The sequence below is a fragment of the Dromaius novaehollandiae genome, unplaced genomic scaffold (genome assembly GCF_036370855.1).
Source record: "Dromaius novaehollandiae isolate bDroNov1 unplaced genomic scaffold, bDroNov1.hap1 HAP1_SCAFFOLD_145, whole genome shotgun sequence".
NCBI lineage: Eukaryota > Metazoa > Chordata > Aves > Casuariiformes > Dromaiidae > Dromaius > Dromaius novaehollandiae.
The window spans coordinates 60,427-80,793 of record NW_026991423.1 but is presented as its reverse complement, the minus strand read 5'-3'; the positions used below and the strand labels follow the sequence as shown (position 1 = coordinate 80,793).

Genomic DNA, 20,367 nt, shown 5'->3' with positions numbered 1-20,367 from the left:
ATGACCCCCCCCACCTCCCCACAGGGCCCAGGTGTCCGGGCCCCCCCCATGACCCCCCCACCCCCCCCAGGGGGCCCAGGCGTCCGGGACACCCCCCATGACCCCCCCCCAGAGGGCCCAGGTGTCCGGGCCTCCCCGCCCCCCCATGACCCCCCCAGGGGGCCCAGGCGTCCGGGCCCCCCATGACCCCCCACCCCCCCCCAGGGCCCAGGCGTCTGGGCCCCCCTGTGACCCCCCCCCCCACGGGGGCCCAGGCGTCCGGGTCCCCCCGCCCCCCCATGACCCCCCCCAGGGGGCCCAGGCGTCCGGGACACCCCCCCATGACCCCCCCCACCTCCCCACAGGGCCCAGGCGTCCGGGCCCCCCCCATGACCCCCCCCACCCCCCCGCATGGGGCCCAGGCGTCCGGGTCCCCCCGCCCCCCCATGACCCACCCCAGAGGGCCCAGGCATCCGGGACACCCCCCCATGACCCCCCCCACCCCCCTGCATGGGGCCCAGGTGTCCAGGCCCCCCCATGACCCCCCCCACCCCCCCCCACAGGGCCCAGGCGTCCGGCCCCCCCCCCCATGACCCCCCCCACCCTCCCAAGGGGCCCAGGCATCCAGGACACCCCCCCCATGACCCCCCCCACCCCCCCCCCACAGGGGCCCAGGCGTCCGGGACACCCCTCCATGACCCCCCCCCCCCACCCCCCGCATGGGGCCCAGGCATCCAGGCCCCCCCATGACCCCCCCCACCCCCCCCACAGGGCCCAGGCGTCCGGGACCCCCCCGTGACCCCCCCCCGCAGGAGCCCAGGCGTCCGGGTCCCCCGCCCCCCCCATGACCCCCCCCAGGGGGCCCAGGTGTTCGTGACACCCCCCCCATGACCCCCCCCCACCGCCTGCATGGGGCCCAGGCGTCTGGGCCCCCCATGACCCCCCCACCCCCCCCCACAGGGCCCAGGTGTCTGGGCCCCCCTGTGACCCCCCCAACAGGGGCCCAGGCGTCCGGGACCCCCCTGCCCCCCCATGACCCCCCCATGACCCCCCGCATGGGGCCCAGGCGTCCGGGCCCCCCCCCGTGACCCCCCCGCCCCCCCCCAGGCTGTTCAGCCTGACGCTGCAGCGCCTGGTGCTGGGCCGGGCGGGGGCCCAGGAGCTGCGGGAGCCCCCCCGCGCCGTCCTCATCGCCGTCAAGCTGCAGGTGGGTGCTGGGGGGGGGGCAGCACCCATGGGTGGGGGGGCACCCACTGGGGGGGGCACTCACGGGGCGGGGGGGGAACCCGTGGGGCAGCACCGGGGGCGGGGGGGGGACCATGGGTGCGGGGCAGCACCGGGGAGGGGGCACCCGTGGGTGGGGGGGCACCCCTGGGTGGGGAGGGCCTGTGGGTGGGGGGCACCCACGGGCAGGGGGCACCCACATGTGGGAGGCAGCCGTGGGGGGGGCACCTATGGGTGGAGGGCAACTGTGGCAGGGGAGCACCCTGGGGGGGCACCCATGGGTGGGGGGCACCCATGGGTGGGGGGAGGCAAATGGCTGCAGCCCATTGGATCGGGTGGGGGGGGTCCCATGGGTGCCCCAGGGTGCAGCTGGGGGGTCCCAAAGGTGCCCCATGGAGTTTTGGGGGGGTCCCAGGGCTCTGGGGGGAGGTCCCAGGGGTGGGGGCGGTCCCATGGGTGCCCCAAGGTGCAGCTGGGGGGGTCCTGGGGGGTGCGGAGGTCCCATGGGTGCCCCAGGGTGCAGCAGGGGGGTCCTAAGGGGCTGGGGGGACCCATGGGTGCAGCGGGGGGGGGTCTCAGGTGTGTGGGGGGGTCCCCAAGGTGTCCTAGGGCCTTTGGGGGGCCCTGGGGGGGACTGGGGAGACCCTAGAGGGTCCCTGGGACTCGGAGGGGGGGCAATGTGCACCCCGCAGGGTGCCAGCACCCATGGGTGCCCCCCCACCCATGGGTGTCCCCGAGTGACGTGGGGGCGGGGTCCCCAAGGTGTCCAGGGGCTTTGGGGGAGCTGGGGAGACCCAAGGGGACTCTGGAGGGGGGGGGATGTGCACCCCGAGCACCCATGGTGCCCCCCCACCCATGGGTGCCGCGGGGGGGGGCCACGCAGGGCTCCAAGCGCATCCTGCGCTCCAACGAGATCGCGCTGCCGCCCGGGGGGCTGCTGGAGACCGAGCTGCACCTCACCTTCTCCCTGCAGGTGGGTGGGGGGCACCCATGGGTGCCCCCCCGGCGGGACTCCCCCCCGGGGAATGACCCCCCCCAGGGAACCCCCCCACGGGCACCTAAACCCCCCCAGGGACCCCCACCATGGGGGACTGACCACCCTGGGACCACCCGGACCCCAGGACCCAACGGCCACCCACCCTTGGGACCCCCCACCCATGGGTGCCCCACCAGCACCCCCCCACGGGCACCTAAGCCCCCCCAGGATCCCCCGCCATGGGGAACCGACCACCCTGGGGACCCCCCCTACAAGCACCCGGACCCCAGGACCCAACAGACACCCACCCTCGGGACCCCCCACCCATGGGTGCTCCCCGCTGGGACCCCCCCCGGGGACCTGACCCCCCCCGGGGACCCTCCCATGGGCACCTAAACCCCCCCAGGGACCCCTGCCATGGGGAACCGACCACCCTGGGGACCCCCACTATGGGCACCCGGACCCCAGGACCCAACGGACACCCATCCCCGGGACCCCCCACCCATAGGTGCCCCCCCACCGGGACCCTCCCGTGGGAAACTGACCCCCCCACGGGGATCCCTCCATGGGGAACCGACCCCCACTGGGGACCCCCCCCAAGGGCACCCAGCCCCAGGACCCCCCACCCATGGGTGCCCCCCACCAGGACCCCCCCCACGGGCACCTGCCCCCCAGGACCCAATGGACAGGGGCACCCACCCCCCGGGACCACCCACCCTTGGGTGCCCAGACGCCTGGGCCCTCACCTCGGCGGGTGCCCACAGCACCCCGGACGCCTGGGTCCCCGGGGGTGCGCAGGTGCCCCTGGGTGCCCAGACACCTGGGTCCCCGAGTTTGCGGGTGCTCTGGGTGTCGGGACACCTTGGTTGCTGGGAGCGCAGGGGCACCCATGGGTGCCCAGACACCTGGGCCCTGACCCCCATGGGTGCCAGCAGTACTCTCGGTCCCCGTGGAGGCCCAGACGCCTGGGTCTCTGGGCGCGTGCAGACACCCGTGGGTGCGCGGGCGGGCGGGGGCACCCATGGGTGCCCGGACACCTGGGCCCTGACCCCCATGGGTGCCAGCAGTAATCTGGGTCCCCATGGGGGGTCCGGACGCCTGGGTCACTGTGGGGGCCCAGACGCCGAGGTCCCTGGGTGCATGCAGACACCCGTGGGTGCGCGGGTGCACGGGGGCACCCATGGGTGCCTGGACGCCTGGGCCCTGACGCGCATGGGTGCCGGCAGTACCCCGGACACTTGGCTCCTCATGGGGGGTCCAGGCGCCTGGGTCCCCGTGGGGGCCCAGACGCCGGGGTCCCTGGGTGCGTGCAGGCGCCCGTGGGTGCGCAGGTGGGCGGGGGCACCCATGGGTGCCCGGACGCCTGGGCCCTGACCCCCATGGGTGGCGGCAGTACCCCGGACGCCTGGGTCCCCGTGGGGGCCCAGACGCCTGGGTCCCTGGGCGCGTGCAGACACCCGTGGGTGCGCGGGTGGGCGGGGGCACCCATGGGTGCCTGGACGCCTGGGCCCTGACACCCCTGGGTGCTGGCAGTACCCCGGACACCTGGCTTCTCATGGGGGGTCCAGACGCCTGGGTCACTGTGGGGGCCCAGACGCCGAGGTCCCTGGGCGCATGCAGACACCCGTGGGCGCGCGGGTGCACGGGGGCACCCATGGGTGCCCAGACGCCTGGGCCCTCACCCCGGTGGGTGCCTGCAGTACCCTGGACGCCTGGGTCCTCATGGGGGGTCCGTACGCCCAGGTCCCTGGGTTTGCGGGTGCTCTGGGTGTCGGGACGCCTGGGTTGCTGGGTGCGCAGGGGCACCCATGGGTGCCCGGATGCCTGGGCCCTGACCCCCATGGGTGCCAGCAGTACTCTAGGTCCCTGTGGGGGGTCCAGACGCCCGGGTCCCCATGGGGGCCCAGACACCGGGGTCCCTGGGCGCGTGCAGACACCCGTGGGTGCGCGGGCGGGCGGGGGCACCCATGGGTGCCCGGACGCCTGGGCCCTGACCCCCATGGGTGCCTGCAGTAATCTGGGTCCCCGTGGGGGGTCCGGACGCCTGGGTCACTGTGGGGGCACAGACGCCGGGGTCCCTGGGCGCGTGCAGACACCCGTGGGTGCGCGGGCGGGCGGGGGCACCCATGGGTGCCCGGACGCCTGGGCCCTGACACCCATGGGTGCTGGCAGTACCCCAGACACCTGGCTTCTCATGGGGGATCCAGACGCCTGGGTCCCCGTGGGGGCCCAGACGCCGGGGTCCCTGGGCGCATGCAGACACCCGTGGGTGCGCGGGCGGGCGGGGGCACCCATGGGTGCCCGGACGCCTGGGCCCTGACGCCCATGGGTGCCGGCAGTACCCCCACTTCCTGAAGCGCGGCGCCAACCGGCTGCAGATCCTGCTGCAGCGCCGCAAGCGCTACAAGCACCGCACCTTCCTGGGCTACAAGACGCTGGCCGTGGGCCTCATCGACATGGCCGAGGTGGGTGCGGCACCCATGGGTGCTGGGGGGCGGGGGGCGGCGCCGCCTCGCCGGGGGCGCTGGGTGCTGGGGCTCCCGCGGGTGCTGGGGGGGTGTTGGGGGTGTTCGGAGCGGCCTCGTGGGGTGTTCTGGGTGCCGGGGAGCGGCAGAGAGGGCACCCATGGGTGCTCGGGGCAGCCCAGAGCTGCCCCACGGGGTGCAGGGAGTGCTGGGTGCTGGGGAGTGGAGGAATGGGGTGTCCGTGGGTGCTGGGGCACCATGGATGAGGGTGCTCGATGGGTGGTGGGTGCTGGAGCACCAAGGTTTGGGGCGCCCATGGGTGCTGGAGCACCACAGCTGAGGGTGCTCGATGGGTTTTGGGTGCTGGGGCACCAAGGTTTGGGGTGCCCGTGGGTGCTGGGGCACCACGGATGAGGGTGTTTGAGGGGTGTTGGGTGCTGGTGCACCAAGGTTTGGGGTGCCCGTGGGTGCTGGAGCACCACAGCTGAGGGTGCTCGAGGGGTGTTGGGTGCTGGAACACCAAGGTTTGGGGCACCCATGGGTGCTGGAGCACCACGGATCGGGGTGCTGGGGTTGGTGGGTGCTGGGACACCAAGGTTGGGGCACCCGTGGGTGCTGGAGCACCGTGGCTGAGGGTGCTCGATGGGTGGTGGGTGCTGGGGCACCAAGGTTGGGGCACCCGTGGGTGCTGGAGCACCGTGGCTGAGGGTGCTCGATGGGTGGTGGGTGCTGGAGCACCAAGGTTGGGGCACCCGTGGGTGCCGGAGCAGCACGGCTGAGGGTGCTTGATGGGTGGTGGGTGCTGGAGCACCAAGGTTGGGGCACCCGTGGGTGCTGGAGCACCGTGGCTGAGGGTGCTCGATGGGTGGTGGGTGCTGGAGTACCAAGGTTGGGGCACCCGTGGGTGCTGGAGCAGCACGGCTGAGGGTGCTGGAGGTGCGGCGGGCGCCTGGGAGCGGCAGGCACCGCAGCACCCATGGGTGCCCCCTCCGGCAGGTGATGCAGCACCCGAGCGAGGGGGGGCTGGTGCTGGGGCTGCACCACGTGGTGAAGGACGTGGCGGTGCCGGTGGCCGAGGTCCGGGTGAACTCGCTCTCCAGCCAGCCCATCGACCACGACGCCAAGGGCAAGCGCGCCGGTGAGGCACCCATGGGTGCTGCGGGGCCGCGGGGGCGCCCCCAGGGGCGGGGGGGGGCCGCCCGTGGAAGTGGGCACCCATGGGTGCGGGGAGATGTTTGAGCAGGGAGCAGCCGTAGGGAAAGACGCCCGTGGAAGTGCGGAGCACCCATGGGGGGGTCCATCGGTGGGAGCACCCATGGGAGAAGCTGGGTGCAAGGACAGCCATGGGTGCTGGGGAACATGGGTGGGAGCAGGGAGCACCCATGGGAGAAGGTGGCCCCAGGGACACCCATGGGTGCTGGGGAACCCAGATGGGAGCAGGGAGCACCCATGGGAGAGGTGGCCCTGGGGACACCCATGGGTGCTGGGGAACCCAGATGGGAGCGGGGAGCACCCATGGGAGAGGTGGCCCCAGGGACACCCATGGGTGCTGGGGAACATGGATGGGAACAAGGAGCACCCATGGGAGAAGGTGGCCCCAGGGACACCCATGGGTGCTGGGGAACATGGGTGGGAGCAGGGAGCACCCACGGGAGAGGTGGCCCCAGGGACACCCATGGGTGCTGGGGAACATGGGTGGGAGCAGGGAGCACCCACGGGAGAGGTGGCCCCAGGGACACCCATGGGTGCTGGGGAACATGGGTGGGAGTGGGGAGCACCCATGGGAGAGGTGGCCCCGGGGACACCCATGGGTGCTGGGGAACATGGGTGGGAGTGGGGAGCACCCATGGGAGAAGGTGGCCCCAGGGACACCCATGGGTGCTGGGGAACATGGATGGGAACAAGGAGCACCCATGGGAGAAGGTGGCCCCAGGGACACCCATGGGTGCTGGGGAACCCAGATGGGAGCAGGGAGCACCCATGGGAGAGGTGGCCCCAGGGACACCCATGGGTGCTGGGGAACATGGGTGGGAGCAGGGAGCACCCATGGGGGGTTTCCGTTGGGGGGAGTGGGGAGCACCCATGGGGGGGGGTCCATCGCTGGGAGCACCCATGGGAGAGGTGGCCCCAGGGACACCCATGGGTGCAGGAGGACTCTCACCATCATGGGGGGGGCACCCAAGGGCGACATCCCCCAGCATGGGCAGCACCCACCAAAAAGGGGGTGGGGGAGCAGCCCCGGGGCGGGCTGGGCATCCACCCCTGGGTGCCCCCCACCCATGGGTGCCCCCCAGACCGCTCCCCCGACATCGACAACTACTCGGAGGAGGAGGAGGAGAGCTTCTCCTCGGAGCAGGAGGGCAGCGACGACGCCCTGCACGGCCAGGTGGGTGCCGGCCAGGTGCCCCACCCAGCCCCCCCAGCACCCATGGGTGCCCCCGGCGGTGCCACCCTGTCTGCTGCCCCCCCAGGACCTCTTCTACGAGGAAGAGGAGCTGCAGAAGGTGAAGAAGACGAGGAGGAAGCTCCCGGCCTCGGCCTCCACCCGGGTGAGCGGGTGCCCGGGGGGGTCCTGCTGCACCCATGGGTGCTGTGGGTGCCCTGGGAGGAGTAAGGGGTCCTTCGGGGGGTCCTGCTGCACCCATGGGTGCTGTGGGTGCCCTGGAGGAGCTGGGGGTCCTGGGGGGGGTCTGGCTGCACCCATGGGTGCTGTCGGTGCCCCAGGAGGAGCTGGGGATGCTTGGGGGGGGTCTCGCTGCACCCATGGGTGCTGTGGGTGCCCCGGAGAAACTGGGGGTCCTTGGGGGGGGTTTCACTGCACCCATGGGTGCTGTGGGTGCCCCAGAGGAGCTGGGGGTCCTTGGGGGGGGGGGGTCCTGCTGCACCCATGGGTGCTCTGGGTACCCTGGAGGACCTGGGGGTCCTTGGGGGGGTCTTGCTGCACCCGTGGGTGCTCTGGAAGAGCTGGGGATGCTTGGGGGGGGTCCTGCTGCACCCATGGGTGCTGTGGGTCCCTGGGAGGGGGGTCCCATGGGTGCGGGGTCCCCAGGGTGCCCCCGCCCCACCCTGACCTCCCCGTGTCCCCGCAGCAGCCCAACATCAAGCAGAAGTTCGTGGCCCTGCTCAAGCGGTTCAAGGTGTCGGAGGAGGTAGGGTGGCCCCACCCATGGGTGCCACTGGGCGCCCCGGGGACAACAGGGCTCTGGGGACGGCGGGGTGGCACCAAACACCCCAGGGACAATGGGGCTCTGGGGACAGTTGGGTGGCACCGAGCACCTTGGGGACAACAGGGCTCTGGGGACAGTTGCGTGACACCAGGCACCTTGGGGACAACAGGGCTTTGGGGACAGCGGGGTGACACTGGGCACCCTGGAGACAGGACACAGGGGGGGCTCTGGGGACGATGGGGTGGCACCAGGCACCCCGGGGACAACGGGGCTCTGGGGACAGTTGCGTGACACCAGGCACCTTGGGGACAACAGGCCTCTGGGGACAGTTGGGTGCACCAAACACCCCGGGGACAACGGGGCTCTGGGGACAGTTGGGTGGCACTGAGCACCCTGGGGACAACGGGGCTCTGGGGACAGTTGGGTGACACCAGGCACCTTGGGGACAACAGGGCTCTGGGGACAGTTGGGTGACACCAAGCACCGTGGGGACAAGGGGGCTTTGGGGACAGCTGGGTGGCACCGAGCACCCCGGGGACACGTCACGAGGGGTCTCCCGCTCCGGCGGGGTGGCACGGGGTGGCCGCGGGGGCACCCATGGGTGCCGCGGCGGCAGGGTGGCTTCGGCCTGGAGCACGTGTCACGCGCCCGCATGCGGGAGGTGGCCGAGGACCTGGACGAGCTCTACGACACCCTGGAGATCTTCAACCCCAGTGACAGCGGCGCCGACCTCGATGACACCGACAGTGTCCTCAGCACCCCCAAGCCCAAGCTGCGGTGAGCGGGTGCTGCCGGGCCACCCCGGGGTCAGCACAGTGCCAGTTCCTTGTCCCCAGGGTGTCCCCATGCCAGCCTGGTGGCATCTCCATGGCTTCACGTCATCCCCATGTCATCAGAGTGCCAGTTCCTTGTCCCCAGCGTGTCCCCATGCCACCCCGGTGCCATCTCCATGGCTTCACGTCATCCCCATGTCATCAAAGAACCAGTTCCATGTCCCCAGGGTGTCCCTGTGCCAGCCTGGTGCCATCTCCATGGCTTCACGCCATCCCCATGTCATCACGGTGCCAGCTCCGTGTCCCCAGGGTGTCCCCATGCCACCCCAGTGCCATCTCCATGGCTTCATGTCATCCCCATGTCATTGAAGTGCCAGCTCCATGTCCCCAGGGTGTCCCCATGCCAGCCTGGTGCCATCTCCATGGCTCCGTGTCATCCCCATGTCATCAAAGAGCCAGTTCCTTGTCCCCAGGGTGTCCCCATGCCACCCTGGTGGCATCTCCATGGCTTCACGCCATCCCCATGTCATCACGGTGCCAGCTACTTGTCCCCAACGTGTCCCTGTGCCAGCCTGGTGCCATCTCCATGGCTTCATGTCATACCCGTGTCATCAAAGTGCCAGTTTCTTGTCCCCAAGGTGTCCCCGTGCCACCTCAGTGCCATCTCCATGGCTTCACGTCATCCCCATGTCATCAGACTGCCAGTTCCTTGTCCCCAACGTGTCCCCATGTCAGCCTGGTGGCATCTCCATGGCTTCACGTTATCCCCATGTCATCACGGTGCCAGCTCTGTGTCCCCAGGGTGTCCCCATGCCACCCCGGTGCCATCTCCATGGCTTCACGGCATCCCCATGTCATCACGGTGCCAGCTCCTTGTCCGCAGGATGTCACCGTGTTGTCCTCATGCCAGTCCCGTGTGCAGCTCCGTGTCCCCAAGCACTGGGCCATCCCCATGTCACCTCCGTGTCCCGAGGCCCCTCATCGTCCCCGTGCCACCCCCCATCCCCATGCCACCCCTGTGTCCCCCTGTGTCCCCATGCCACCCCGTGTCCCCATGCTCCATGTCATCCCCATGCCACCATGTCCCCTCTGTGTCCTTGTGCCACCCCCGTGTCCCCATGCCCCTCATTGTCCCCGTGTCCCCCTCCGTGTCCCCATGGCAGCTGGTGCCCCCCCGTGTCCCTGTGTCCCCGTGACCCCCTCATGACCCCCCCGTGTGTCCCTGTGTCCCCCTGTGCCAGCCAGTGTCCCCCCATGTCCCCATGTCTCCCTGTGTCTCCTCTTTGTCCCCCATGTCCCCCCATGCCAGCTGGTGTCCCCACGTCCCCCCCATGTCCCTGTGTCCCCGCGTTGTCCCCGTGCCCCCCTAAGTCCCTATGTCTCCCCCGTGCCAGCTGCTGTCCCTGCGTCCCCATGTCCCCACGTCCCTGTGTCCCCCCCACATTCCCGTGTCCCCCCCGTGCCAGCTGCTGTCCCCGTGTCCCCATGTCCCCCCATGTTCCCCATGTCCTCCTCACATGCCCGTGTCCACCCATGCCAGCCGTGTCCCCATGTCCCCATGTCCCCCCCGTGCCAGCCACTGTCCCTGTGTCCCCCCACCTCCCCATGTCCCCCATGTCCCTGTGTCCCCCCAGCACCCCCCCGCACCAGCCACCATCCCCATGTCCCCCCATGTCCCCCACATGTCCCCACATCCCCCATGTGTCCCCACGTCCCCATGTCCCCCCGTGTCCCTGCGCCCCCTGCACCAGCCGTGTCCCTCCTGTGTTCCTGTGTCCCCCCCGTGCCAGCCATGTCCCCGTGTCCCCATGTCCCCCATGTCCCCCCATGTCCCCCCGTGTTCCCGTGTCCCCCCATGCCAGCCATGTCCCCGTGTCCCCTCCCGCGTCCCCCCGTGTCCCCCCGTGCCCCCATGTCCCCGTGTCCCCTCCCGCGTCCCCCCATGTCCCCCCGTGTCCCCACGCCCCCCCGTGCCAGCCATGTCCCCGTGTCCCCATGTCCCCCATGTCCCCCCGTGTTCCCGTGTCCCCCCCATGCCAGCCATGTCCCCGTGTCCCCATGTCCCCCATGTCCCCCCATGTCCCCCCATGTTCCCGTGTCCCCCCATGCCAGCCATGTCCCCGTGTCCCCTCCCGCGTCCCCCCGTGTCCCCCCGTGCCCCCATGTCCCCGTGTCCCCTCCCGCATCCCCCCGTGTCCCCCCCATGCCCCCATGTCCCCATGTCCCCTCCTGCGTCCCCCCGTGTCCCCCCCGTGCCCCCATGTCCCCATGTCCCCTCCCGCGTCCCCCCATGTCCCCCCGTGTCCCCACACCCCCCCGTGCCAGCCATGTCCCCGTGTCCCCATGTCCCCCGTGTCCCCCCGTGTTCCCGTGTCCCCCCCATGCCAGCCATGTCCCCGTGTCCCCATGTCCCCCATGTCCCCCCGTGTTCCCGTGTCCCCCCCATGCCAGCCATGTCCCCGTGTCCCCATGTCCCCCATGTCCCCCCGTGTTCCCGTGTCCCCCCCATGCCAGCCATGTCCCCATGTCCCCTCCCGTGTCCCCCCGTGCCCCACGCCCCCCCGTGCCAGCCATGTCCCCGTGTCCCCATGTCCCCCATGTCCCCCCGTGTTCCCGTGTCCCCCCCATGCCAGCCATGTCCACGTGTCCCCTCCCGCGTCCCCCTGTGTCCCCCCCGTGCCCCCATGTCCCCATGTCCCCTCCCACATCCCCCTGTGTCTCCCCGTGTCCCCACGCCTCCCCGTGCCAGCCATGTCCCCGTGCCCCCATGTCCCCGTGTCCCCTCCCGCATCCCCCCGTGTCCCCCCATGCCCCCATGTCCCCATGTCCCCCCCGTGTCCCCCCGTGTGCCCCCATGTCCCCGTGTCCCCTCCCGCGTCCCCCCATGTCCCCCGTGTCCCCACGCCCCCCCGTGCCAGCCATGTCCCCGTGTCCCCATGTCCCCCATGTCCCCCCGTGTTCCCGTGTCCCCCCCATGCCAGCCATGTCCCCGTGTCCCCATGTCCCCCATGTCCCCCCATGTCCCCCCATGTTCCCGTGTCCCCCCATGCCAGCCATGTCCCCGTGTCCCCTCCCGCGTCCCCCCGTGTCCCCCCGTGCCCCCATGTCCCCTTGTCCCCTCCCGCATCCCCCCGTGTCCCCCCCATGCCCCCATGTCCCCATGTCCCCTCCTGCATCCCCCCGTGTCCCCCCCGTGCCCCCATGTCCCCATGTCCCCTCCCGCGTCCCCCCATGTCCCCCCGTGTCCCCACACCCCCCGTGCCAGCCATGTCCCCGTGTCCCCATGTCCCCCGTGTCCCCCCGTGTTCCCGTGTCCCCCCCATGCCAGCCATGTCCCCGTGTCCCCATGTCCCCCGTGTCCCCCCGTGTTCCCGTGTCCCCCCCATGCCAGCCATGTCCCCGTGTCCCCATGTCCCCCATGTCCCCCCGTGTTCCCGTGTCCCCCCCATGCCAGCCATGTCCCCATGTCCCCTCCCGTGTCCCCCCGTGTCCCCACGCCCCCCCGTGCCAGCCGTGTCCCCCCGTGTCCCCATGTCCCCCCCGCCAGCCATGTCCCCCATGTCCCCGTGTCCCCTCCCGCATCCCCCCGTGTCCCCCCCGTGTCCCCACGTCCCCCCGTGCCAGCCGTGTCCCCCCATGTCCCCGTGTCCCCTCCCGCGTCCCCCCGTGTCCCCCCCATGTCCCCCCACCAGCCTTGTCCCCCCATGTCCCCATGTCCCCTCCCGCGTCCCCCCGTTTCCCCCCTGTGTCCCCACGCCCCCCCGTGCCAGCCGTGTCCCCCCATGTCCCCATGTCCCCTCCCGCGTCCCCCCGTTTCCCCCCTGTGTCCCCACGCCCCCCCGTGCCAGCCGTGTCCCCCCATGTCCCCGCGTCCCCCCGTGTCCCCCCGTGTCCCCACGCCCCCCCATGCCAGCCGTGTCCCCCCCGTGTCCCCATGTGCCCCCCACCAGCCGTGTCCCCCATGTCCCCATGTCCCCTCCCGCGTCCCCCCGTGTCCCCCCTGTGTCCCCACGCCCCCCCCGTGCCAGCCGTGTCCCCCCATGTCCCCGCGTCCCCCCGTGTCCCCCCGTGTCCCCACGCCCCCCCATGCCAGCCGTGTCCCCCCATGTCCCCGCGTCCCCCCATGTCCCCCCGTGTCCCCACGCCCCCCCCGCCAGCCGTGTCCCCCCCGTGTCCCCAGGCCGTTCTTCGAGGGCCTGTCCCAGTCCAGCTCCCAGACGGAGATCGGCAGCCTGGGCCGCGACGGGGCCGCGGGGGTGAGCGGCACCCATGGGTGCTACGGGGGGGGTGAGCGGCACCCAGGGGTGCCATGGGGGTGGGGGGGACACGGGGGGGGCCGCGACGGGGCCGCGGGGGGGAGCAGCATCCAGGGGTGCCATGGGGGTGGGGGGGCAGGGGGGACACGGGGGGGCCGCGGGGGTGAGCAGCACCCAGGGGTGACACCAGCACCCATGGGTGCCACGGGGGGGTGGGGGGGCCGCGACGGGGCCGTGGGGGTGAGCAGCACCCAGGGTTGCTACGGGGGGGGTGAGCAGCACCCGTGGGGGCCACCGGGGGGTGGGGGGGCAGGGGGGACACGGGGGGGGGCCACAACAGGGCCGCAGGGGTGAGCAGCACCCATGGGTGCCATGGGGGGGTGAGCAGCACCCAGGGGTGCCACAGGGGGGCGGGGGGGCCACGACGGGGCTGCGGGTGTGAGCAGCACCCAGGGGTGACACCAGCACCCTCGGGGGGTGGGGGGGCCACGGGGGGCCGCGACAGGGCCGCGGGGGTGAGCAGCACCCATGGGTGACTGGGGGCACTGGGATGGGTGCTGGGGGGATACTGGGTGCACTGGGGTGAGTGCTGGGGGCACCGGGTGCACTGGGGTGGGTGCTGGGGGGGCACTGGGGGCACTGGGGTGGGTGCTGGGGGGGTGCTGGGTGCCCTGGGGGGTACTGGGAGCACTGGGTGCACTGGGGTGGGTGCTGGGGGCACTGGGGTCGGTGCTGGGGGGGTGCTGGGTGCCCTGGGGGGTACTGGGAGCACTGGGTGCACTGGGGTAGGTGCTGGGGTGGGTGCTGGGGGGGTGCTGGGTGCACTGGGGTGTACTGGGTGCACTGGCTGCACTGAGGTGGGTGCTGCTGGATACTGGGTGCACTGGGGTGGGTGCTGGGGGGGTCGGGGCACCCCGGGTGACCCCCCCCTCCCCTCCCCCCCCGGCAGGCAGAGGCGGGTGCCGGGAGCAGGGGGGGCCGGAGACCCCCCGAGGACGGCGCCCAGGACCCCGAGGTGCTGGTGAGCCCCCCCCCGCCGGGACCCCCCCAGCACCCAGCACCCCAATATCGGGTGCCCCGCCCTCCCCGGCATTGGGTGCCCCCAGCACCCGTCACCCCAATATTTGGTGCCCTGACCCCCCCCCAGCACTGGGTGCCCCCAGGTCCCCAATATTGGGTGCCCCAGCCTCCCCACCTTTGGGTGCCCTTGGGACCCCAATATTGGGTGCCCCGGCCCCCCCCCCAGCACCGCAATATCAGGGTGCCTCGGCCCCCCCTACATTGGGTGCCCCCGGCTTTCTTCACCCCAATATTGGGTGCCCTGGCCCCCCCCAGCACCCATCCCCCCAAAATCGGGGTGCCCTGCCCCCCCCCACATCGAGTGCCCCCAGGACCCCAATATTGGGTGCCCTGAACCCCCCCCAGCACCCAGCACCCCAATATTGGGTGCCCTGAACCCCCCCCAGCACCCGTCACCCCAATCTTGGGTGCCCCGGCCCCCCCCTGGCTCCCCTCACCCCAATTTTGGGTGCTCCTGCCCCCCCCAGCACCCATCACCCCAATTTTGGGTGCCCCTCGCACAGGAGGCGGGGGGGGACCCCGACGCCCTGCCCGAGCCCGGGGGGGGCCCCGAGAAGCTCCGGACCCCCCCGAAGAGCAGCCGGGGGGAGCTGGCGTCACCCAGGTGAGGGGCACCCTGGGGTGCCGGGGGGGGCGGGTTGGGTGCTGGGGGGGCATCGGGGTGCCTGGAGGGATTTGGGGTCCCCAAGGGGGGGGGATTTGGGTGCTGGGTGCTTCTGTGGGGGGGGGAGGTGCTGGGGGGGGTCAGGGTGCTGGGTGCCTTGGGGTGTCGGGGTGCTGGGTCCGGGGGCGGGGGTCAGGGTGCTGGGGTGGGGGTCAGGGTGCCGGGTCCCTCGGGGTGGTGGGGGGGGGATCGGGGTGCTGGGGGGTGCCAGGGTGCTGGGTCCCTGGGGGCACCAGGTCCCTGGGGGGGGGATCGGGGTGCCGGGTCCCTGGGGTGTTGGGGTCCCTCGGGGGGTGTTGGGGTGCTGGGGGGGGATCGGGGTCCCTGGGTGGGGGTCAGGGTGCCAGGGGGGTGTCAGGGTCACGGGGTGGGTGTCGGGGTCCCGGGGTGGGGGTCAGGGTGCCGGGGGGGCAGGGCGCAGGAGGCAGGGTGCCGTGGGGGTCGGGGTTCCTCGGGGGGTGTTGGGGTGCCAGGGTGGGGGTCAGGGTGCCGGGGGTGTTTCGGGGTCCCTGGGTGGGGTTGTGGTGCTGGGGGGGGGTCGGGGTCCCTGGGTGGGGTTGGGGTGCTGGGGTGGGTGTAAGGGTCCCTGGGGGGGGTCAGGGTGCTGGGGTGGGTGTCGGGGTCCCTGGGGGGGGGTCAGGGTGCTGGGTGGGGTCAGGGTGGGGGTCAGGGTGCCAGGGGTGCCGTGGCCGCAGCAGGGCGGGGGGGTGGGGCCGGGTGGGTGCTGGGGTCCCCAGGGTGGGGGTCGGAGTGCTGGGTGGGGGTCAGGGTGGGGGTCAGGGGTGCCGTGGCCGCAGCAGGGCGGAGGGGGGGCCGGCGACGCCGCGGGCCCGGCGTGGCCCCCCCCGGCGCGAGCGGCAGCACCCACGGGCGCCCGGCGAGCGCACCCAGGGCTCCGACGGCGAGCGCTCGCCCGACCCGGCCCTCGGCACCCAGGTGCGGCATCCCGGGGACATCCGGGGACATCCGGGGACACCCTGGGGACGGGGACACCCCGGGGACACCCGGGGACATGGGGACATCCCGGGGACACGGGATGGGGACACCCTGGGGATGGGGACACCTCGGGGACACCCGGGGACATGGGGACACCCCGGGGACACGGGATGGGGACACCCTGGTGATGGGGACACCCCGGGGACACCCGGGGAATGGGGACATCCCGGGGACACGGGATGGGGACACCCTGGGGATGGGGACACCTCGGGGACACCCGGGGAATGGGGACACCCCGCGGACACGGGATGGGGACACCCTGGGGATGGGGACACCCCGGGGACACCCGGGGAATGGGGACATCCCGGGGACACGGGATGGGGACACCCTGGGGATGGGGACACCTCGGGGACACCCGGGGACATGGGGACACCCCGCGGACACGGGATGGGGACACCCTGGGGATGGGGACACCTCGGGGACACCCGGGGAATGGGGACACCCCGCGGACACGGGATGGGGACACCCTGGGGATGGGGACACCTCGGGGACACCCGGGGACATGGGGACATCCCGGGGACACGGGATGGGGACCCCTGGGGATGGGGACACCCTGGGGACACAGGGACTTCCTGGGGATGGGGACACCACGGGGACACGGGGACACACTGGGGACATGGGATGGGGACACCTCGGCGATGAGGACACCTCGGGGACATGGGATGGGGACCCTTGGGGATGGGGACACCCTGGGGACACCCAGGGATGGGGACACCGTGCGGACACCCTGGGGACACCCTGGGGATGGGGACACCCTGGGGACACCCCGGGGACATGGGGACACCCCAGGGACACGGGATGGGGATCCTCGGGGATGGGGACACCCTGGGGACACAGGGACTTCCTGGGGATGGGGACACCCCAGGGACATGGGTTGGGGACCCCCGGGGATGGGGACACCCTGGGGACACAGGGACTTCCTGGGGATGGGGACACCCCGGGGACATGGGGACACCCCAGGGACATGGGATGGGGACTCCTGGGGATGGGAACACCCCGGGACACAGGGACTTCCCAGGGACAGGGACACCCCAGGGACACGGGGACACCCTGGGGACACCTGGGGATGGGGACACCGTGGGGACACAGGATGGGGACACCCTGGGGATGGGGACACCGTGGGGACACCCCGGGGACATGGGGACACCCCAGGGACACGGGATGGGGACTCCTGGGGATGGGAACACCCTGGGACACAGGGACTTCCCAGGGACAGGGACACCCCGGGGACACAGGGACACCCTGGGGACATCCCGGGGACGGGGACACCCTGTGGACATGGGGACACCTCGGGGACACGAGATGGGGACACCCCAGCAATGGGCACAGAGGATGGGGACACCCTGGGGGTGGGGACACCCCGGGGATGGGGATAGGGACACCTTGGGGACATGGGATGGGGACACCCTAGGGACGAGGACACCCCAGGGACACCTTGGGGACAATGACACCCTGGGGATGGGGGATGAGGACACCCCAGGGATGGGGATGCCCCGGGGACACCCTGGGGACAGGGACGCCTTGGGGACACCGGGCCCCGCCATGGGGATGGGGGACACCCCGGGGACACGAGCGTGGGGACACCCTGGGATGTAGGCTCGGTGACAGGGGTGCTTTGGGGACGTCCCGGGTGTCACCTGTCCCTGCAGCGGGAACCATTGTGGTCACTGGGGTGCGGACCCCAGGGCGGGCACAGCTTGGGGACACCCCAGATGTCACCCATCCCTGCAGTGGTCACCAGGGTGGGGACCCCAGGGCGGGCGCAGCTTGGGGACACCCCAGATGTCACCCATCCCTGCAGTGGTCACCGGGGTGGGGACCCCAGGGTGGGCGCAGCTTGGGGACACCCCAGATGTCACCCATCCCTGCAGTGGTCACCAGGGTGGGGACCCCAGGGTGGGCGCAGCTTGGGGACACCCCAGATGTCACCCATCCCTGCAGTGGTCACCAGGGTGGGGACCCCAGGGCGGGCGCAGCTTGGGGACACCCCAGATGTCACCCATCCCTGCAGTGGTCACCAGGGTGGGGACCCCAGGGCGGGCACAGCTTGGGGACACCCCAGATGTCACCCATCCACGCAGTGGTCACCAGGGTGGGGACCCCAGGGCGGGCGCAGCTTGGGGACACCCCAGATGTCACCCATCCACGCAGTGGTCACCAGGGTGGGGACCCCAGGGTGGGCGCAGCTTGGGGACACCCCAGATGTCACCCATCCCTGCAGTGGTCACCGGGGTGGGGACCCCAGGGCGGGCGCAGCTTGGGGACACCCCAGATGTCACCCATCCCTGCAGTGGTCACTGGGGTGGGGACCCCAGGGCGGGCGCAGCTTGGGGACACCCCAGATGTCACCCATCCCTGCAGTGGTCACCGGGGTGGGGACCCCAGGGTGGGCACAGCTTGGGGACACCCCAGATGTCACCCATCCACGCAGTGGTCACCAGGGTGGGGACCCCAGGGCGGGCGCAGCTTGGGGACACCCCAGATGTCACCCATCCCTGCAGTGGTCACCAGGGTGGGGACCCCAGGGTGGGCGCAGCTTGGGGACACCCCAGATGTCACCCATCCCTGCAGTGGTCACCAGGGTGGGGACCCCAGGGTGGGCGCAGCTTGGGGACACCCCAGATGTCACCCATCCCTGCAGTGGTCACCAGGGTGGGGACCCCAGGGCGGGCACAGCTTGGGGACACCCCAGGTGTCACCCATCCCTGTAGTGGTCACCGGGGTGGGGACCCCAGGGCGGGCGCAGCTTGGGGACACCCCAGATGTCACCCATCCACGCAGTGGTCACCAGGGTGGGGACCCCAGGGCGGGCGCAGCTTGGGGACACCCCAGATGTCACCCATCCCTGCAGTGGTCACCAGGGTGGGGACCCCAGGGTGGGCGCAGCTTGGGGACACCCCAGATGTCACCCATCCCTGCAGTGGTCACCAGGGTGGGGACCCCAGGGTGGGCGCAGCTTGGGGACACCCCACATGTCACCCATCCCTGCAGTGGGCCCCATCATGGTCACCGGGGTGGGGACCCCAGGGTGGGCGCAGCTTGGGGACGCCCCGGGGGCCACCCGCCCCGGCTCCCGGGTGTCCTCGTCCCCGGGGCGCCCGGCGGGTGCTGAGGTCACCGGTGGCACCCGTAGGTGCCCCGCAAGGTGGTCTACGACCAGCTCAACCAGATCCTGGGGTCGGAGACGGCGCTGCCCGAGAGCATCATCCTGGTGCACACGGGCGAGTGGCAGGGCCAGGTGGGCGCCGGGGCACCCATGGGTGCTGGGGGGGGTCCGGGGTGGGGGGTGGCACCCGCTGACCCCCCCCCCATCGCCCAGTTCGTGGCGGAGCTGCTGCAGGAGCAGAAGAAGCCGCTGGTGGCCACCGCGGCCGCCGTGGAGCTCCAGGCCGTGCTCTCGGCCATCCTCACCCGCATCCAGCGCTAGTGAGTGTCACCCATGGGTGCCCGGGGTGCCCGGGTGCCCTCCGTGCCGTCCACGGGGTGCCCAGGGTCCCTTCCGTGCCGTCCTTAGGGTGCTCATGGCACCCATGTCCCCTCTGTGCCACCACGAGGTGCTCATGGTCCCCATGTCCCCTCTGTGCTGTCCTTGGGGTGCTCATGGTCCCCATGTCCCCGTCTATGCCACCACGAGGTGCTCATGGTCCCCATGTCCCCTCTGTGCTGTCCTTAGGGTGCTCATGGCACCCATGTCCCCTCCGTGCTGTTCTTGGGGTGCTCATGGTCCCCATGTCCCCTCTGTGCTGTCCTTAGGGTGCTCATGGCACCCATGTCCCCTCCGTGCTGTTCTTGGGGTGCTCATGGTCCCCATGTCCCCTCTGTGCCACCACAAGGTGCTCATGGCACCCATGTCCCCTCCGTGCTGTCCTCGAGGTGCCCGTGGTCCCCATGTCCCCTCCATGCTGTCCTTGGGGTGCTCATGGTCCCCATGTCCCTTCTGTGCCACCATGGGGTGCTTATGTCACCCATGTCACCTCCATGCTGTTCTTGGGGTGCTCATGGTCCCCAGGTCCTCTCTGTGCCACCACAGGGTGCTCATGGCACCCATGTCCCCTCCGTGCTGTCTTTGGAGTCTCCGTGGTTCTCATGTCCCCTCTGTGCCACCACGGGGTGCTTGTGGCACCTCTGTCCCCTCTCTGCTCTCCTTGGGGTCCCCGTGGTCCTCATGTCCCCTCTGTGCCACCACGGGGTGCTCATGGCACCCATGTCCCCTCCCTGCTGTCCTTAGGGTGCTCATGTCCCCTCTGTGCCACCACGGGGTGCTCATAGTCCCCATGTCCCCTCCGTGCTGTCCTTGGGGTCCCCATGGTCCTCTTGTCTCCTCGGTGCCACCATGGGGTGCTCGTGGCACCTATGTCCCCTGTCTGTTGTCCTTGGGGTGCTCATGGTCCCCATGTCCCCTCTGTGCCATCACGAGGTGCTCGTGGCACGTGTGTCCCCTCTGTGCTGTCTTCGGGGTGCTTGGGGTCCCCGGGTCCCCTCTGTGCCATCACGGGGTGCCCATGGCACCCATGTCCCCTCTGTGCTGTCCTCGGGGTGCCCGGGGTCCCCAGGTCCCCTCCCTGCTGTCCTCGGGTTGCCCGTGGTCACCCTGACCCCCTGGTGCCCCATGGGTGCCCGTCCTCTTGCACGGGTGTCCCACTCCAAAGCATCTCAGCACCCTGTGGGTGCCCCATGGGTGCCCCACACCCAACCTGACATGCCCCAGTGCCCTGTGGGTGCCCCGTGGGTGCCCCACAGCCAAGCCCAAGCATCCCAGAGCCCCATGGCTGCCCCATGGGTGCCCA

The 20,367-nt window shown here is 71.8% G+C and overlaps 2 protein-coding genes across 2 annotated transcripts in view; both read left to right on the top strand.

Moving 5' to 3' along the window:
- Window positions 1-1,045: 1,045 nt before the first annotated feature.
- The window catches only part of PACS1 (phosphofurin acidic cluster sorting protein 1), a gene marked incomplete at its 5' end in the record, with an annotated part of 36,090 nt that continues 16,768 nt past the window's right edge, over window positions 1,046-20,367 (top strand). The window contains 14 exons of the mRNA XM_064504341.1: window positions 1,046-1,186; window positions 2,087-2,176; window positions 4,519-4,644; window positions 5,641-5,782; window positions 6,939-7,030; window positions 7,116-7,193; window positions 7,734-7,793; window positions 8,428-8,588; window positions 12,765-12,840; window positions 13,790-13,861; window positions 14,424-14,524; window positions 15,382-15,520; window positions 18,714-18,818; window positions 18,900-19,006. Of these exons, the coding sequence (XP_064360411.1) occupies window positions 1,046-1,186; window positions 2,087-2,176; window positions 4,519-4,644; window positions 5,641-5,782; window positions 6,939-7,030; window positions 7,116-7,193; window positions 7,734-7,793; window positions 8,428-8,588; window positions 12,765-12,840; window positions 13,790-13,861; window positions 14,424-14,524; window positions 15,382-15,520; window positions 18,714-18,818; window positions 18,900-19,006 (1,490 nt within the window). The remainder of the gene's footprint in view (window positions 1,187-2,086; window positions 2,177-4,518; window positions 4,645-5,640; window positions 5,783-6,938; window positions 7,031-7,115; window positions 7,194-7,733; window positions 7,794-8,427; window positions 8,589-12,764; window positions 12,841-13,789; window positions 13,862-14,423; window positions 14,525-15,381; window positions 15,521-18,713; window positions 18,819-18,899; window positions 19,007-20,367) is intronic.
- On the top strand, window positions 9,201-10,286 carry LOC135326481 (uncharacterized; the record flags this gene model as incomplete). The annotated part of the gene is made up of 2 exons (XM_064504340.1): window positions 9,201-9,760; window positions 10,219-10,286. Coding segments are annotated over exons 1-2 (576 nt in total), but the record flags the coding sequence as incomplete, so codon positions are not given.